Raw genomic sequence first — 15,608 nt, 5'->3', positions numbered from 1 at the left:
TCTTCAATAACTCCTCAGTAGAACATCTCAAGCTCTCTCAAACTCTCCAAGCTTTTTGCTTTTTGTAACACAAATATAGCACATAGCTACGTCGGCGATGGTGGGCAGATTACCTCATGTACTGATGGCCTACTTTCAGTAGTGCAAAATTGGGCATGACAGGCAAAGATAAGAAAAGATGCAGATAGGACAAACCATGTCAGGTTAATTACTGCATAAAGTGCCTGTAAAGTTGCTTAATTATTATTATTCAGTGTTTTTGATGCATCATATCCTTTCCACGCAGCCCAGTAGCAAATGTTCCAAGGTGCGGCACCAGTTTGCAGCTCTATAGCAATGGCTATAAACCAGTCAAGGGCTGGGTCATTGTGAGGTGTTATAAATGGCACTGCTGCTCTGAATTCACCAATCCTGGTCAGCATTTGAATTTGAATGTAACAGTTGCATTGGGAAATGAAACTATCAAAGAAAAAGCTGTCGTAGATAAGTGTTAGGGTGCTGTACTTCTTTACTGCTGTATATCTGAGCCTACTTTTTTGCGGGTTGTATGAAAGGAATACCTCAACATTTCAGGAAATCGATACCTGTCCCATGTCTGTGCATTAAGTGTTTAATTTAAAAAACACAATTTGTGACTTTAGTAACGTTTTTAGTACTAGTTGTACATTTGAACTTTGGAGTGAGCCAGGCTATCTTCCCCCTGCTTCCAACATGGGATTGGTATTGATTGGTATTCATCTCACTCTCTGCTTACTGACCAATTGTGCCCAACAGTTTTCATGTCTAATGTAGTTTACCCGATGAAAGCTTACCAGACGTCTATGTCTTAGCTGAGCCATTGGTTTAAGAGCATTTGAACATATTTCGACCCTTCACCACAGTGACAGTATAGTAGTGAAATTGTATTAAAAAGACACTGATTATTGACACATAAATCCATTAGGTGACGATTAAAATAATCTTGTTTGACAAGGAACAATTTGGGGTATCTAATGTACTGTAATGTTTCCCCCATGCTGCCTAAACACAGACACTATTTATGATCATTATACTTTGCAATAAATCAATGAATGTTAGAGAGAATAATTTGGTTCTGAAAAAAAATGTCCTAAAATTTCACAGTGTTCAATGACTTCATAAGCTTTTTGTTAACCATCTCCAGTCTCTGTGAAGTCTCCATAAAAAATCAGTCTGCAGCCGGCGATTAGCATTTCTTTAACATATTGCTTCATGCAACTCGGTGAAAAACCTCTTTATATGTTTGGCACAGTTTAAATATACAGATAGATATACAAGCAGTGCATTATGGGACATAGACATTCAACAACAGCCACACAAAAAAAAATAGCATTCAGACATTTTAGAGAACCATCATCTAATCAAGGAGCAAATAAAGTAGGATTGGAGTTTCAAATTCAGATTATTCTTTTGTTTTGTTGAATTGACATTTCTTACTAAATACATACACACACTTCAGATACATCCAAAAAGAATGTCCTCGTGCACACACACAGACACACTAAGCTCTTCTTTTGAGTGCATCTTTGCAAGAAAGAATACACTCTTATTCAAAAGCAAACAGACTTTTTTTAATCTTGGCACAATTTGAGTGTAAGAAGGAAGCACTTTAATCTAGTCGTGGTTGTAAATGTCCGACATGAAGGGTGATCATCTTGGATAAGCTTAATGGAGGCTGCTATTGCTGATGTTTGAGCTTGGATGGGTCTGGTTGGATAGTTTTCCTCTCTCGTCATGGTGCTGATACATGATGGAAGGTTTTCCGTTTTACATCCATAGCAGCGCGGCACTTTCTCTGCTCCTCTGAGCCAGCCACAGGCTAAAACTGAGAGGTTTCAGTAAAGGAGATTGCATCTGTCTTGTCGACGGTGAAGCCTCCGTTGACGTAGGATTTCTTCTCGCATTCTTCGTCATCCAAAGTGGCTTCAAGAGCGAAGGGGTTGGCGACGTCCGCATCTGATGTCAGATCCATCCTCTCCAGCTCCCTCTTGGATAATTTCTGGACAATACCGGCTCCGTATGCATCGCCAAGAACGTTGATCATAGTACGGAACCGGTCCCTGAAACACACCACTCAAAGTCAATCTACAGCATTGCTCTTCAGTTACAATTTAAACCTTTTTAGTAAAGGTAGGAAAAACAGTTAACAGATAAACTTACAGCAGCCAATCCACAGCGACTATCAGAGTGACATCACTTGCAGGTAATCCAACAGCCGTTAAGACTATCACCATGGTGACAAGCCCAGCGTTAGGGACTCCTGCCGCTCCAATACTGGCAACTGTTGCTGTTACACTGCAAAACAGAAACAATATGTTGTAAATATTCTTCATAATAACATGTAGAAATGAAATGTGAGATATTTGCACATTGGTGGCCCCAAATTGCAGCAAGAGATACTGTAACTGTTTGAAATACTCAAGACCATCAGTAAAACCCAACTGTTGCTATTTACAGTAGATACCGTATATGCAACATGTACCAGAACAATACGTTATGATAATACAAAGGGCACAATATCAGCATAGTAAACACTGCAAATCAAATTAAGCTATTAAGTATTACTGTCTACAATCCATGACCACAAAGGTTCCCTAACAATAACCAAATAGTACTTTCAACTATCCATGACCACAAAGGTTCCCTAAAAATAACCAAATAGTACTTTCTACTATCCATGACCACAAAGGTTCCCTAAAAATAACCAAATAGTACTTTCTACTATCCATGACCACAAAGGTTCCCTAAAAATAACCAAATAGTACTTTCTACTATCCACAAAGGTTCCCTAACTATAACCAAATAGTACTTTCAACTATCCATGACCACAAAGGTTCCCTAAAAATAACCAAATAGTACTTTCTACTATCCACAAAGGTTCCCTAACTATAACCAAATAGTACTTTCTACTATCCACAAAGGTTCCCTAACTATAACCAAATAGTACTTTCAACTATCCATGACCACAAAGGTTCCCTAACAATAACCAAATAGTACTTTCTACTATCCACAAAGGTTCCCTAACTATAACCAAATAGTACTTTCTACCATCTATGACCAAAAAGGTTCCCTAAAGATAACCAAATAGTATATACTACTCAGTCAGCAAGAGATTTCTACCTTAGTCAACAATAGTTGTATTTTATAGTATCATAAATTGTATTTTATAGTCTTTTATAGCTTGCAGTAAGAAGCGCCCCTTAGTAACTATGACGTACCTGATAGTAACAATCTGGCCCACATCCAGATTGTAGTCATTCAGCTGGGCGATGAAGATGGCGGCCACCGCCTCATATAGCGCCGTCCCGTCCATGTTAATGGTGGCACCCACTGGGAGGACGAAACGGGTGATCCGCTTGTCAATGCGATTGTTCTCCTCGGCACATCGGAAGGTGACGGGCAGGGTGGCAGAGCTGGAAGACGAAATAGTGGTTGGCACACAGTGGTTTTGATTCACAAATATGAAGCATTAAATATACAACTATTTATATGTTGCTTTTAAAGCAATATAAAGCCCCTAGTGTTATTAAATATATGGAATATGATTTGGCTTTGCAAGTAGAGTGAGGAGCTCAGTGGGTTCTGACCTGGAGGAGATCATGAGTGCTGTCACCAGGGCCTGAGCCATTCCCAGTGTGAATGTATACGGGTTCTTCCTCACAATGACAAAGAAGATCAGTGGCAGGCAGATGGTGCCGTGGATAGCCAGGCTGAGGGACAAAACAGGGATTATTATAGAACAATATTATATTATACTTGTTGTCTTCATTGGATGGATTGGTTAGGTTTAGGCATGAGGAATGGGATTGGTTAGGGTTAGGGTAAGAATATCAGGGTAAACCAATCAGAGGCAGAGTAGAGCGGGTCATGCTCTTGGTATAGTAAGATTTGTTTGTTTTTTACATGTTTCTTGTTTTACACGTTAGCATCAGTATTTAATATTTGTATGTATTCTGGACATGGTTTAATTAGAGTCAGCAAGAAATGTCTACCTAGGTCAACAATACAGTAGTTGTATTTTATAGTATCATAAGTTGTATTTTATAGTCTTTTATAGCCTAGTTATAATTATAGCTATTGCCTATTATTTAGTCATAGCGGATTTACAACATCCCGCAAACAGCAACAATCAAGATAAGATGATCCCTTTTCTCCTACGTGGCCACTAAATTGGACTACTGACAGTGACCCAGTAATTATTGGGAAACTTGTGACTTTTCACATGAACAAACATGTAATCAAGTGAGGTGTGACATTTTGAAATGTGTGTGTAGATCATTACATAGCATTACAGTGGGTGTAATTATTTTACTACATGTGAAAAAAAATCCAACTTCACATATAAATAGTGTGTTTCGACAGTAACATTATAATGTGATCACTATCTGTATGACTTTAGTGCACTTCGCTCCTTAATTACAGAGTGAAGGTTCTGATCAAAAGGCCCAGGGCATACATAGTGATGAAGGCCCTTGAATTAAGGGAGTACAAGCTGAAATGTCAGTTAACCGAACTGACTTTTAAATAGATTTCAGCCACAGGGCTTATAAAAAAGGCACATTTAGAAAAACTCTTAATTACACTCGCTGTGATTCATAGTCATAAAGCAATAATGTATGATACGTTTTTAATAGGCTCTGAAAGCATTCAGAACATTACAACAAAGTATGAACACTGTGTGCACATGTGGTCACACTAACCGGAGCACTGGGAGCCTTGGACCAACCCTGTGACCTAACTGGAGGGGATTTACTGTACACTCTTTAATGGTGTCACTTAGATTTAGTGGCATGGGCGAAGCTTTCATTACTGCATCTGCAGGTTGAGCAGTTTTAAATGTCCTTGGCCCCTTATCAGTGCCTACACAGAGCTCAGCTTTTACTGTATCACTGGAGGGAGAGTCGGCCCAAATGTCAACCATAAATCCCAGTGTGTGGAACAGGCGGATACAGAGTAATGGGACAGCTTACCCACTCAGCACCGTCACCATATAAAGACCCATCTTCCTGAAGATCTCCCAGTCTTCCACCTCGATGATCTTAGCAGCAATTAGGAACAGGATCCCTACCGGCATGTAGCTGGAAACACACACAAAGTTGGAGTCATTGGAGTCAATCTAAGATTATAGCAAATATTGTGCATGGTGCAAGGTCAAGAGGTCAAACCGCCCCCCCCCAGCCTGGTTCTGCCCAAGGTTTCTACCCGGGGGATCTCTTGTTGGGTCTCTAAATTATAGAGTACGGTCGAGACCAGCACTATATGAAAAGCGTCCTGAGATAACTTCTGTTATGATTTAACGCTATATAAAAGTAAATTGAATTGAAGAGCGTTGCAGCCCTTTTTTTTTTTTGCAAAACCTAAGGATTCATTCGTCAAATGTACACAGAAGCTGCATTTGTGTAGTTTTAAAAACTGAAAGTATGATCATGAGTTGACCATGTTGCTGTAGATCAGTCTTTCATACATACCACATGATGATCTGGACCAGTTTCATGGTTGCTTCATTCAGGGCATCAAAAAATTCCAGGAGGATACGGCCCTTTTCGCCCATCTTCCCGATGACGAGGCCAAACGCAACACAGAACACGATGAGCCCCAATACGTTGATCCCATCTGAATATGCCCCAGTGATTTTATAGTCCTTGGTTATGTTCTGCCAAGAGAGGAAACAAGGAGGGGATTCATTCAGCGAACCAAGAGCAGGTCAGGAAGCTGCTCTCACAACCACGTTAGCTTACTCTAAAGAGCCATTGATGAGCTGCGCAAATGTTTTCTGCAGGATCACCGCCCAGTGACCCACGGCCACTTATGACTCATTACTCTACTTGTGATGCATTTAGATCAGACGCTGGTTGCCAGGTGCAGAAACATGAAGCGTAAAGTGCAGCAGATGGATCAAAAAGGACACGCTGTTGTCATGTAAAGATCAAAACCCCAACAGTCATGTTAATGGAGGTTCCTAACAGAAGACATTGGTGAATTCTGGTGCAAGTGTAGCTTTGGCAATACATCAAGAGCATTAAGGTACAATGAACAGAGTAACGTGTACACCTACCTCTACCACCGACATGACAGCAGTTGTGAGAGGTGGAATAGTGGGGGTGGTGGTGTTGGTGCTGTTGGCAGAAACTTTCGGAGGATCCAGCTCTTTGCGAGTGGTCTTGTACTAGAGTGTAATTGGTCACATTTCACAACATCAGAGTTACGTTCACATGGTTACATATACTCACCAGACCCTGATGTGGGTTTAAACATGGGTAGAAAGTGGAACAGGGATGATGGCTGAGCAAAGCCTCTTACCTGCTGGAAACAAGCCTGCACCAGATTTTCGGGGAACATATTTCTGTTGATGGCAAAAACAAGATAGTAAGTGAATGAAAGACATAATATATTGATGTATACTACACTCATTCCCCAACAGATGGCTCATTTATATAAGTAAAGATGATTAATATTCATGAAGAAGATGTGGTTAACCTCTATTGAGGCAAGGGAGCTAAAGCATGCCTTCCCAAGGGATGCCAGGGTTTGTCAATGGAATTGCTATTTCACTACATGCTGTACATTGTTTTCAACAAAAGCAGTTGTCTTAAATTCAAGAAAGTGAAGGTTGGAAATGTGAACCTCAAAGCTATGGAATTAAAGTCCACAGGAGGCTACGAACAAAGTAGTTGTCGGATCAACAGCACCTGAAAACAGCTCAATCAACTTTTCATGTTGAGGTAACTATTCACGTTGACTTAACTTTCTGAGTTGATGTAACTTTTTAAGTTGGTGTAACTTTCTGAGTTAATGTGACTTTTCGAGTTGATGTAACTTTTTAAGTTGACGTAACTTTCTAAGTTAATGTGACTTTTCGAGTTGATGTAACTATTTGAGTTGATGTACCTTTCTGAGTTGATGTAACTTTCTGAGTTGACGCAACTTTTCGAGTTTAATTTTCTGAGTTGATTGAGTATTTGGATAGGTGTGCAGAGGTGTAAAAGTTAAGGGAAGTTTTAAACTTCTCACTCAAGCTCTCTCTCTCTTATTCTTCACACAGCTACTTCTGTCACTTTTCATTTGTATAAATTAGTGTAACACCAAGAATACTTTTGAAAACTGTTTGAAACATTATCAGGGAAAGACCTAAACTTGTATTCTCTGTCACTTCAACATCTGAAAGAGTGGACACGTCATGGTTATGAGAAATTAGAATCACATGGCTGGGAGGTCACCTGATGAGGTCCAAGAGTGTGTCAACTGTTGTGACGTTGGGTGTGGTGCCGGCTCTGTCAATGTGATCGGCTGTCTGTGAAACTCCCGGTTTGATAGTCATCACCAAAATAATCCCTGCAAAGGATGACACCGCTCAGTATTCTGTGATGACAACTTGACTCATTCAATAGCTTTCATACCAACCACCACGTTGACATGACAGCATTTCAAATCAAATCATATTTATTTCTATAGCACATTTCAAACATGAGCTGAACAAAGTGCTTCACAAACATAGATAAAGAAGGTCAACAGAGTAGACAAAAACTGATAAACAGCCATTTAGTAGTCGCAATTCAAGTACATTCAAAAGTGACTTAAAAGCAACTGAAATAAATAGGGGCAAATTACATTATTATAATTATTAAATAGAGTGCTATAGAGAACTAGAGAAGTGAATAAAATATTCAACTCACCAAGAATAACGGCAATTATGGTTGTTGAGAAATAATAAATAACAGCTCGCAGACCTATCCTTCCTGATACCTCAGAGTCCAGGGCTGCAACACCTGTGGACAAAACACACAAGCACAACATTTAATGGTAATCTAAACCAAAAGCTCATCCTAAGGTGTTGTTGAGTTATCTTCAAGTTACGGTTCTGATGTGTTTTTCGTGCTTATGTTATGTTGTTTACACATATATTTTATTTAGTTTACATACTTATTTTAAGCCCAACCAATAATGTTTTTCCTAAACCTAACTAAGTATTTTTGTTGCCTAAATATAACCCGACCTTTCCAGGGTAACTCCATATGACACATGAAAAGCCTAAAATGCTACATTATCATGACATGCATTCTTGTAATGCACTCCAGTATCTGCCTTAGAGTACAATCAGATATAATTACGGTATGTTCAAGTTACCTGTTATCATGCTTGAAATGATGAGCGGGAGGATGACCAGCTTCAGCATTCGCATGAGGATCTCTCCTGGGAAGCCAAAATACTGCTTCTGGAGATTGGAGAGGGACGCATACTCTCTGACCACGACGCCCAAACTGATCCCTGATCAGGAGCAAGACAGAATCACATCATAAAGAATTCTTGGTCTCAGCTGCAGAAAAATAATAAGTCCTTGGCTGCATATATATATGGAGGACAGAACCTGCCAAATTATAAAATAAATTACTCGATAGATGAATAAATAAATAAATTAATTAATTAATTAATTAATTAAAGTAATTAATTATTTAATTAAAAATAAATAAATAAATATGTCATTAAATGTAGCAAAATAATATTCAAAATAAATGTAGCCATTAAGTAATTGATAACCATATTGACCCATATCCTCTGACCCCAAGATGACACACGTTGAGTGACACATAGAGAAATGCATAAAGAAATGTAAAAAGAAATGTGTAAAGAAATGTATAGAGTAAAGAATACAGAAATAAATAAGTTTGGGGAAATAAATAAGGGGTGAAATGGAATGGAGGTGAAAAAGGGAAAATTGTGCATAAATAAATAAAAACATGCATTCAAAATAAATATAAGTTGAATATAAAATGAATAAAAAAATAAATAAAAAAATGGAAAATAAATAAATAAAATGTAAATTTAAACAGAAGATTAAATAAATAAGGGAATTAGTACAAAGAAAATGAGAAATAAATAAAGAAGCAAATTAAAACAGAAATATCAATTTATGTCACATTTCATCAATTAATTAATGGCTACATTTATTTTTATTATAATTTTTGCTACATTTAATGACATATTTATTTATCGAGTCATTCATTTATTTATTTTGGCAGGTTCCGTCCTCCATACATATATACATGGGTCAAGCAGGACAGAAAAGCACAATGCAACACTGAAACGTGTATTATATCGCTTAAATAAATGCAGAATTTTCTCTGCATAAGCAACTGTCACATTATTGCACAGGTCAGTGAGGTATCATCCCGATGAATTTCATGAGGCACGACACACATTATATTTTCCAGCTATAAACTTCACATGTATCCCACTCAATGATTTTAGTAATGCACTCCAATCTGTGTTATCACACATGCCAGACCACCATTAAAGATGCTTGTTAAACACCGCGATGACACAGCAAACTGTATGTGGCGGCCACGTCCTTTTCTACCCAAACCAACATGCACCACTAACTGCAGTTTGGATCTGCAGTGAAGACATTTTAATGCTGCCAACTACAGGCAAAGACAGTTGCTAAACAACACAACAGGTGCTACAAACACTTGTGCCACTTGCAGGCAATGAGTGTTACAGCTGCAGGTGTCTTTGATTAGATCTGCTGTTTCCTTTGAGTGTGTACCATGGATGTATAAAGACAACTGGAAACAGCGTTGGAGGCAGGCACGCTGAGTTACAGACGTCTCTTTCCCAATGTAAGTCTATGGGAAAAAGTCTTTTTGGGCCCAATGGCATCACGTGACGGACACGGAAGTTATAGTACCACCGTTCGGCCACTACCAAAATTTGCTTTGAAGCCTGGCGCTATTCCTGGTGTCTTGGTGTGTACAGTATGTTTTGCTTGTAAAGACCTGTACCACCTGACCTAAAATAACACTGAACTGTCGCTCTCTGCACGGCTAATTGCCCCCGCAGTCTGAGTCGATGACGGTTGAACTTTTTTTTTGTACTTGTGTCCATGGCAACCACAGAAACCACACCGAGGAAAACAAGGCAAGAGCAAATTTTATTCGTATTCTCTAATTCTACACCTTCCTCAGATGCCCTTTGTAGAAAGCAAAGAAGACATTCTGATCATACCATATACTCATCATCAATTTTGATGTTGCAACACGCTTACACTCGCAGCAAGAAGAGCAAGACAATAAAAATGTGTCATCTGGAGAGGATGACTGCAGAGCAGAGGATGAAGATGAGGTTGAAGTATTGTAACAATGCAGAGTAGTAAAAGTGCAAGTCATTCTTACTTGATGAAAGTTTTCCAGTTGTAACGCGCTGTGTAACTGGTGCACATACAGTTCTCTGCTCTGTTAATTTTATACCTTGGTGCTTGTGTTCTAAAACCTGTTCTAGATGTTCTATTATATCTGTTAAACATTTTTACTTGTATTATGCTCCCTTCTCTCTCTTTTTGAGGATATTATTTAGCTATAGTCATGTTATTGTAGTTTGGTATGCTACTTGCCTTTGTTATCTCCAATACCCACCTCAGGGTGTAATGGTCGGTTAATTAAAATGTAGATTTCTGCATCGTTTGGATAATTGTGTTCATAAATATCCTAGAATTTATAACCGAGCTGAGGTTATTTCAATTATTTCAAATACATTAATTATCTGTCCAATCCAATGGATTCAGCGTCCTCTAAAAACTTCTAAATTGACTGAAACTACATAAAAATTGGCCCAACAAGAGTTGAAATATGTTGACCTGTGGTTTAAATGGCCCTTCTGAATTGAAAATGTCATAAAAATGGATTCAGCATCCTCAATAACCCCCAAAACCACTTCCATATTGTCCAAATCAGCCAAGCAGATGCTGAAATATTGCCCAAGTAGGTGATTATGCTAATTATGCAAATTGCCCAACATATGCAAGTTAACATCCGTCAGTTTCTAAATGCTGGGGACCCATACTGTGCATTTCTAACATAAAACTTTGGGTTCCGCAACATCCCCAGGTTCACATAAGGCTCTATAAGCTGGCAAATAAAAAGTGAGGTCATCAAGGTAAAAGAACAACAACTAGGCATGACCGACTTTATTGCTGCTGAATATAACCTCTGCCCTAAACCAGCAGGACATGAAAACATTGATAGAAAAAAGGACACACTGTTTCACTGACAGCAAACAGCGAGCACTGACCCGCTACAAAATACCTGATATCCTCCAGACTCCAATGAGAATGTCCTAAAATCTCACTTACTTTGTCAAAAATACAAAAGGGCATGTTAAAATATTTCTGCCTGTAATACTTCTGGATCTAAAACAGTATGTGTCATTTGTCCTGCAACCCACAACCACTTAAACCTGCAGTAGGCAGAATGTTTTCCATAATAACCTTTCAGCATATTGTAATTCAAGTGTTCTTAGAGACTTCTGCACCTCCTCTTGGCTCTGTTTTCAAGCTTTAAAAAAATCTAGCCCGTGACGGACGACTTTGGCCAATCACAGGTCATTTCAGAGAGAGAGCGTTCCTATTGGCTGTGCTCCGGCTGGTGGGCGGTGCTTGATATTTCCTCAACTGATCTCAACATGGCTGCCGGGTCACAAACTTTCACATTTTACAGCTAAACAGTACATTACAAGATGTTTCTGAAAACATTTGAGGAGAGACACTGCATGTGATTACCATAAAGTGGGCATGTCTATAAAGGGGAGACTCGTGGGTACCCATAGAACCCATTTTCATTCACATATCTTGAGGTCAGAGGTCAAGGGACCCCTTTGAAAATGGCCATGACCATTTTTCCTCGCCAAAATTTAGCATACGTTTGGAGCGTTATTTAACCTCCTCTTGTAGTAGTATGACATGGTTGGTACCAATGGATTCTTTAGGGTTTCTAGTTTCATATGATACCAGTATCTTCACTCTAGCTTTAAAACTGAGCCTGTGACAACCAGAACTCTCAAGTTGCGTTAATGCGTTAAAGAAATTAATGGCGTTAACACAAATTTGCGTTAACACGTTATTATTGCATTAACCTTGACAGCCCCAATTTAAAGTGTTAAATTTGAGAACGGTGGTATACTGAGTGTTTAATTGGGCTAGCACCCCCAAAGCAGTCAACCTGTAGGGGAAACACTGCACCTCTAAAGCTCAGCAAGACAGTCTGTTTTTTTTTTTTTTATCTGTTCTCAAACAGAAATGCAAAAAATGACAGATAATTTCACACCCAGATTCCTGATCGATTGTGTGTCACTTGATCATCAATGGTGAGCAACAGGAACTCGTGATACCTCCTGCATTACTTCATGCATTCAATCATCATGATTCATGCATTAGTTAAGCATTACTTCAGGGAGGTATGTGTTAATCAGTCAGCTATCAAGGTGTTGCAAGGTGTATTTTTACAGAGCCAGGCTAGCTGTTTCCCCCTGCTTCCAGTCTTTATGCTAAGCCCAGCTAATTGCCCCTATTTATACAGCTCTGCATGCGCTTAACACACATGACATGACATTGATATTGAGTTTCTCAGCTGACTCTCAGAAAGCCAAAATTTGTTGACTTATTCCTTTAATGTGCACACAATCTAAATGTGTTTTAGCAATGCAAACAGGTATACTAACTGGATGAATCTAACAGAGGACGTGCAGCTGGTGGTGCACTGTGATGGGACTCCTCTCACACAGACCCAGAATCAGCTGTCACTTCAGTCTGGTCACGTTTTGACTGAGACACGTCCAGACAGACACTGTGCTCTCTGCCTCTGGAGGACACAGCCTAGTGTCTCCTGCAACAGAACCATCCTCCTCTCTCTTATCAAAGATCATTATGAATTAACATAATGATTATCATTAACACACATTTTGCAGAAGGTTGATTTATTTCATCGTCAGTGACAGCAGCTGTGAAAGCAAGACTGAATGCAAAAAAACACAGACACAGGGATGGATGCACAGACAGCAGATGAAGATGAAAGCATCTCATTCTCTCTCAGCATACATGATGAGCAGCTTCACATACCCAGCAGCACTGATAAAATCGTGGCAATCAGGAGCCAGTTCTTCTTCAGCAAGCCTTTGAAATTCACACGTCGTCGCTCTTTGTTCCCCATCATGTCCAACAGGGATGTTGTTGTTGTTATCTCCAGAAAAAAAGGGAGAGAAATCAGACGACAGAGAGTCCTGCGGTCGGTCTGGATGTCAGGTGCAGCAGGCGACGCAGAGCAGTGATGGAGAGAAGCCGCGGTGCTACAGCAGCAGCAGGAGGGATGCAGCCGGCAGACGCTGCTGATGACCAGCGATGCTGTGTGTGTGTGTGCGTGTGTGTGTGTGGTGGAGAGACAGAGAGAGAGAGAGAGAGAGAGAGAGAGAGGGCGGTAGGGAGCTCCCTTCCCCCACACTAAAAAGGTGTCTTTTTTATGAGTGACACCAGACTGTGATGTAAGAGAATCAAGTTAAAATATAAAGTGAAAATAAAGTGTAAAGGGGAGACTTGTGGGTACCCATATATAGAAACTATTTTCATTCACATATCTTGAGGTTTGAGGTATAGAGGGAAAATTTAGCTTAAAGGTCCCATATTATAAAAAAAGTGAGATTTTCATGTTTTTTTTAATTATAAAGTAGGCTTAAAGGGACTGTTTGTAACTTTCAGAAATGCTTGTTAACAGCGACACCTGTGGACGTTAAGTCAACGAAAGTCAGCGTCGTGCTCGCGCTTGCTCGCTCTAAATAGACATGAACGAGCATCGCTCAAGACAGTGAGGCGACACACGTCAGCTAAAATCACAATATCACTATATTTCACCTGTTTGGCAGTAATGTTAGCTGACCAGACGAAGGTCTCTCCATGAATCAATGCTGATCCTAGTGTTGGCTTTTCCTGCTTCAGCCTCCGGGGCTCCGGGGCTGAAGCAGGAAAAGCGGGTCGGCTGAAGCAGGAAGAGAAACGTTATCGTCTCCGACCGCAGCCGCAGGAAGACACCGGCACCCGGTCGGAGACGATAACGTTTCTCGCTGCGGAGCCCCGTCACTTCACAAGACACGGGAAACCTCTGTTGGTCTCGAGGAGCTGAAGCATTTATTTCTGCACAAACGTCCAGTCATGTGACTGCCAGGACGTGTTCCTCAGCAAGGTGACACTGTCCATGGAAACTCAAAGAGGAAAGATCACACTAAACTAGACTGTGACTTTGGATCCTCTTCATATGTCTAACTCAGACTGCTTAAGCCTCATTATTGTGTCTCTTTGACTAGATATTCTCAGAGCTAAACTAACTCTTCTGCAGTGTGGAGTGTGCGCGCATGCACGTGAGGTGGAGCGAGAACGCGCACGTTGTGTGATTCAAAGCAGGCAGGCAGGCAGAGGAGCGGTCTGAACTACACTGCAGCTGATCATACATACCAATAATCAACCATTCTGAAACACTGCTGAAAGAAACATTTTGTCAGCAGCTGCTTTCCCTGTTTTTCCTCTCACTCTGTCTTTCCTGCTTTGATTTGATTTTTTAAATAAATGCAGATAAAAACAAACTTTTCCTTCCAGGCTTTTTGAGGGTTCTCTGAATGTTGGGCCCCGGGGTGCTTGGATATTCCTCTCACTACAACGCCTCTGGTACAGGTATCTCCTTATAAATCTGTTGTGTGACCATGCTGCCATCTACTGTACCACCTTGGGACAGGTGTGTGCGACAAAGAGTCTCAAGTCAACATCTATCACCTTTCACTGAAAACATTGATACTGGACAATTTTGCAAAACCTGAAATACTTTCAATGACAATATTTTTAAAATATGTTTTTCTATAATATCTGCACACCATGGTTACATGATTAAAGTTAGGCAACTAAAACCCTACTGTATATAAGTATGAGGGATGCTGCTGGGCTGTAACCACATTCACAGTCTTCTTTCAACAAATAGGACTGGCTCAGACATCATCACATGACCTACAGTCACATGATGCTTGTATATGTGGGGAGATGGTACTCTGTCTCTGTTCAAAGATGGTCTCCAGTGTCAGATGTGAATGTCATCCTTGATCTTTCTTCAGTCGTCCACTGACTCCTGGTCGATGACCTTTGACCTCTTCCCAGTGGATGCCGTGAGCAGAATTGGTCTCTCCTTATGGTGACAAAATTCACACTCCTCGCTCTGTGCACAAACCTCATCCTAGTAGTGTGTGTAGGTTTATTGCAGATGTTGTGTTCCAGCAGAAAACCGTCATGTGACTGCCAGGACGTGTTCCTCAGCAAGGTGACACTGTCCATGGAAACTCAAAGAGGAAAGATCACACTAAACTAGACTGTGACTTTGGATCCTCTTCATATGTCTAACTCAGACTGCTTAAGCCTCATTATTGTGTCTCTTTGACTGAACTTTTGGAATGCATTTAGCACAAAATGAGGACTGGGTTTTGCCCCTCATTTATTACAGTGTCATCAATCAAATATTGGATGATTTGAACAGTTATTGAAATGAAACCATTTGAGAAGTTTAGATAGGAAATCACTATTTGGAACAACTCAGAGAGACATCTGAAACATGACAAGGAGCCACAACTACATACTGGTTTGGTATGAGAGGTCACAAGACAAAAAGGTTGGTAAACACTGGTTTAATCTTTAACAATGTGTTGTATTTACAAGATTATTGAGGTTTCTTTAAATGTAAAATCTTAAAGTAACTCAAGCTGTCAGATAAATGTTGTGGAGTAAAGGACGAGGA

At 40.0% G+C, this 15,608-nt stretch overlaps 1 protein-coding gene across 1 annotated transcript; it reads right to left on the bottom strand.

Moving 5' to 3' along the window:
* Positions 1–1,527: 1,527 nt before the first annotated feature.
* Positions 1,528–13,216, bottom strand: slc1a1 (solute carrier family 1 member 1). The gene is made up of 12 exons (XM_074623068.1): positions 12,905–13,216; positions 8,143–8,283; positions 7,692–7,784; positions 7,236–7,350; positions 6,319–6,361; positions 6,074–6,184; positions 5,487–5,671; positions 4,989–5,096; positions 3,606–3,728; positions 3,237–3,431; positions 2,179–2,313; positions 1,528–2,078 (listed from the first exon to the last, which is right to left on the bottom strand). Exons 1-12 carry the CDS (start codon positions 12,996–12,998, stop codon positions 1,838–1,840), a joined length of 1,584 nt encoding a protein of 527 aa, XP_074479169.1. The 5' UTR covers positions 12,999–13,216; the 3' UTR covers positions 1,528–1,837.
* Positions 13,217–15,608: the final 2,392 nt, after the last annotated feature.

Source organism: Sebastes fasciatus, chromosome 22 (assembly GCF_043250625.1).
Source record: "Sebastes fasciatus isolate fSebFas1 chromosome 22, fSebFas1.pri, whole genome shotgun sequence".
Taxonomy (NCBI): Eukaryota; Metazoa; Chordata; class Actinopteri; order Perciformes; family Sebastidae; genus Sebastes; species Sebastes fasciatus.
This window is presented reverse-complemented; position numbering and strand designations above follow the sequence as displayed.

What these genes read in the sequence shown, in the direction of transcription:
- slc1a1 (XM_074623068.1), bottom strand. Translation starts at nt 12,998, where the DNA reads ATGATGGGGAACAAAGAGCGACGACGTGTGAATTTCAAAGGCTTGCTG. An exon ending in TGCAGGCTTGTTTCCAGCAG is followed by an intron (nt 6,185 to 6,318) that starts GTAAGAGGCTTT and finishes ATTACACTCTAG; the next exon opens with TACAAGACCACTCGCAAAGA. An exon ending in CTGGTCCAGATCATCATGTG is followed by an intron (nt 5,097 to 5,486) that starts GTATGTATGAAA and finishes GTGTGTTTCCAG; the next exon opens with CTACATGCCGGTAGGGATCC.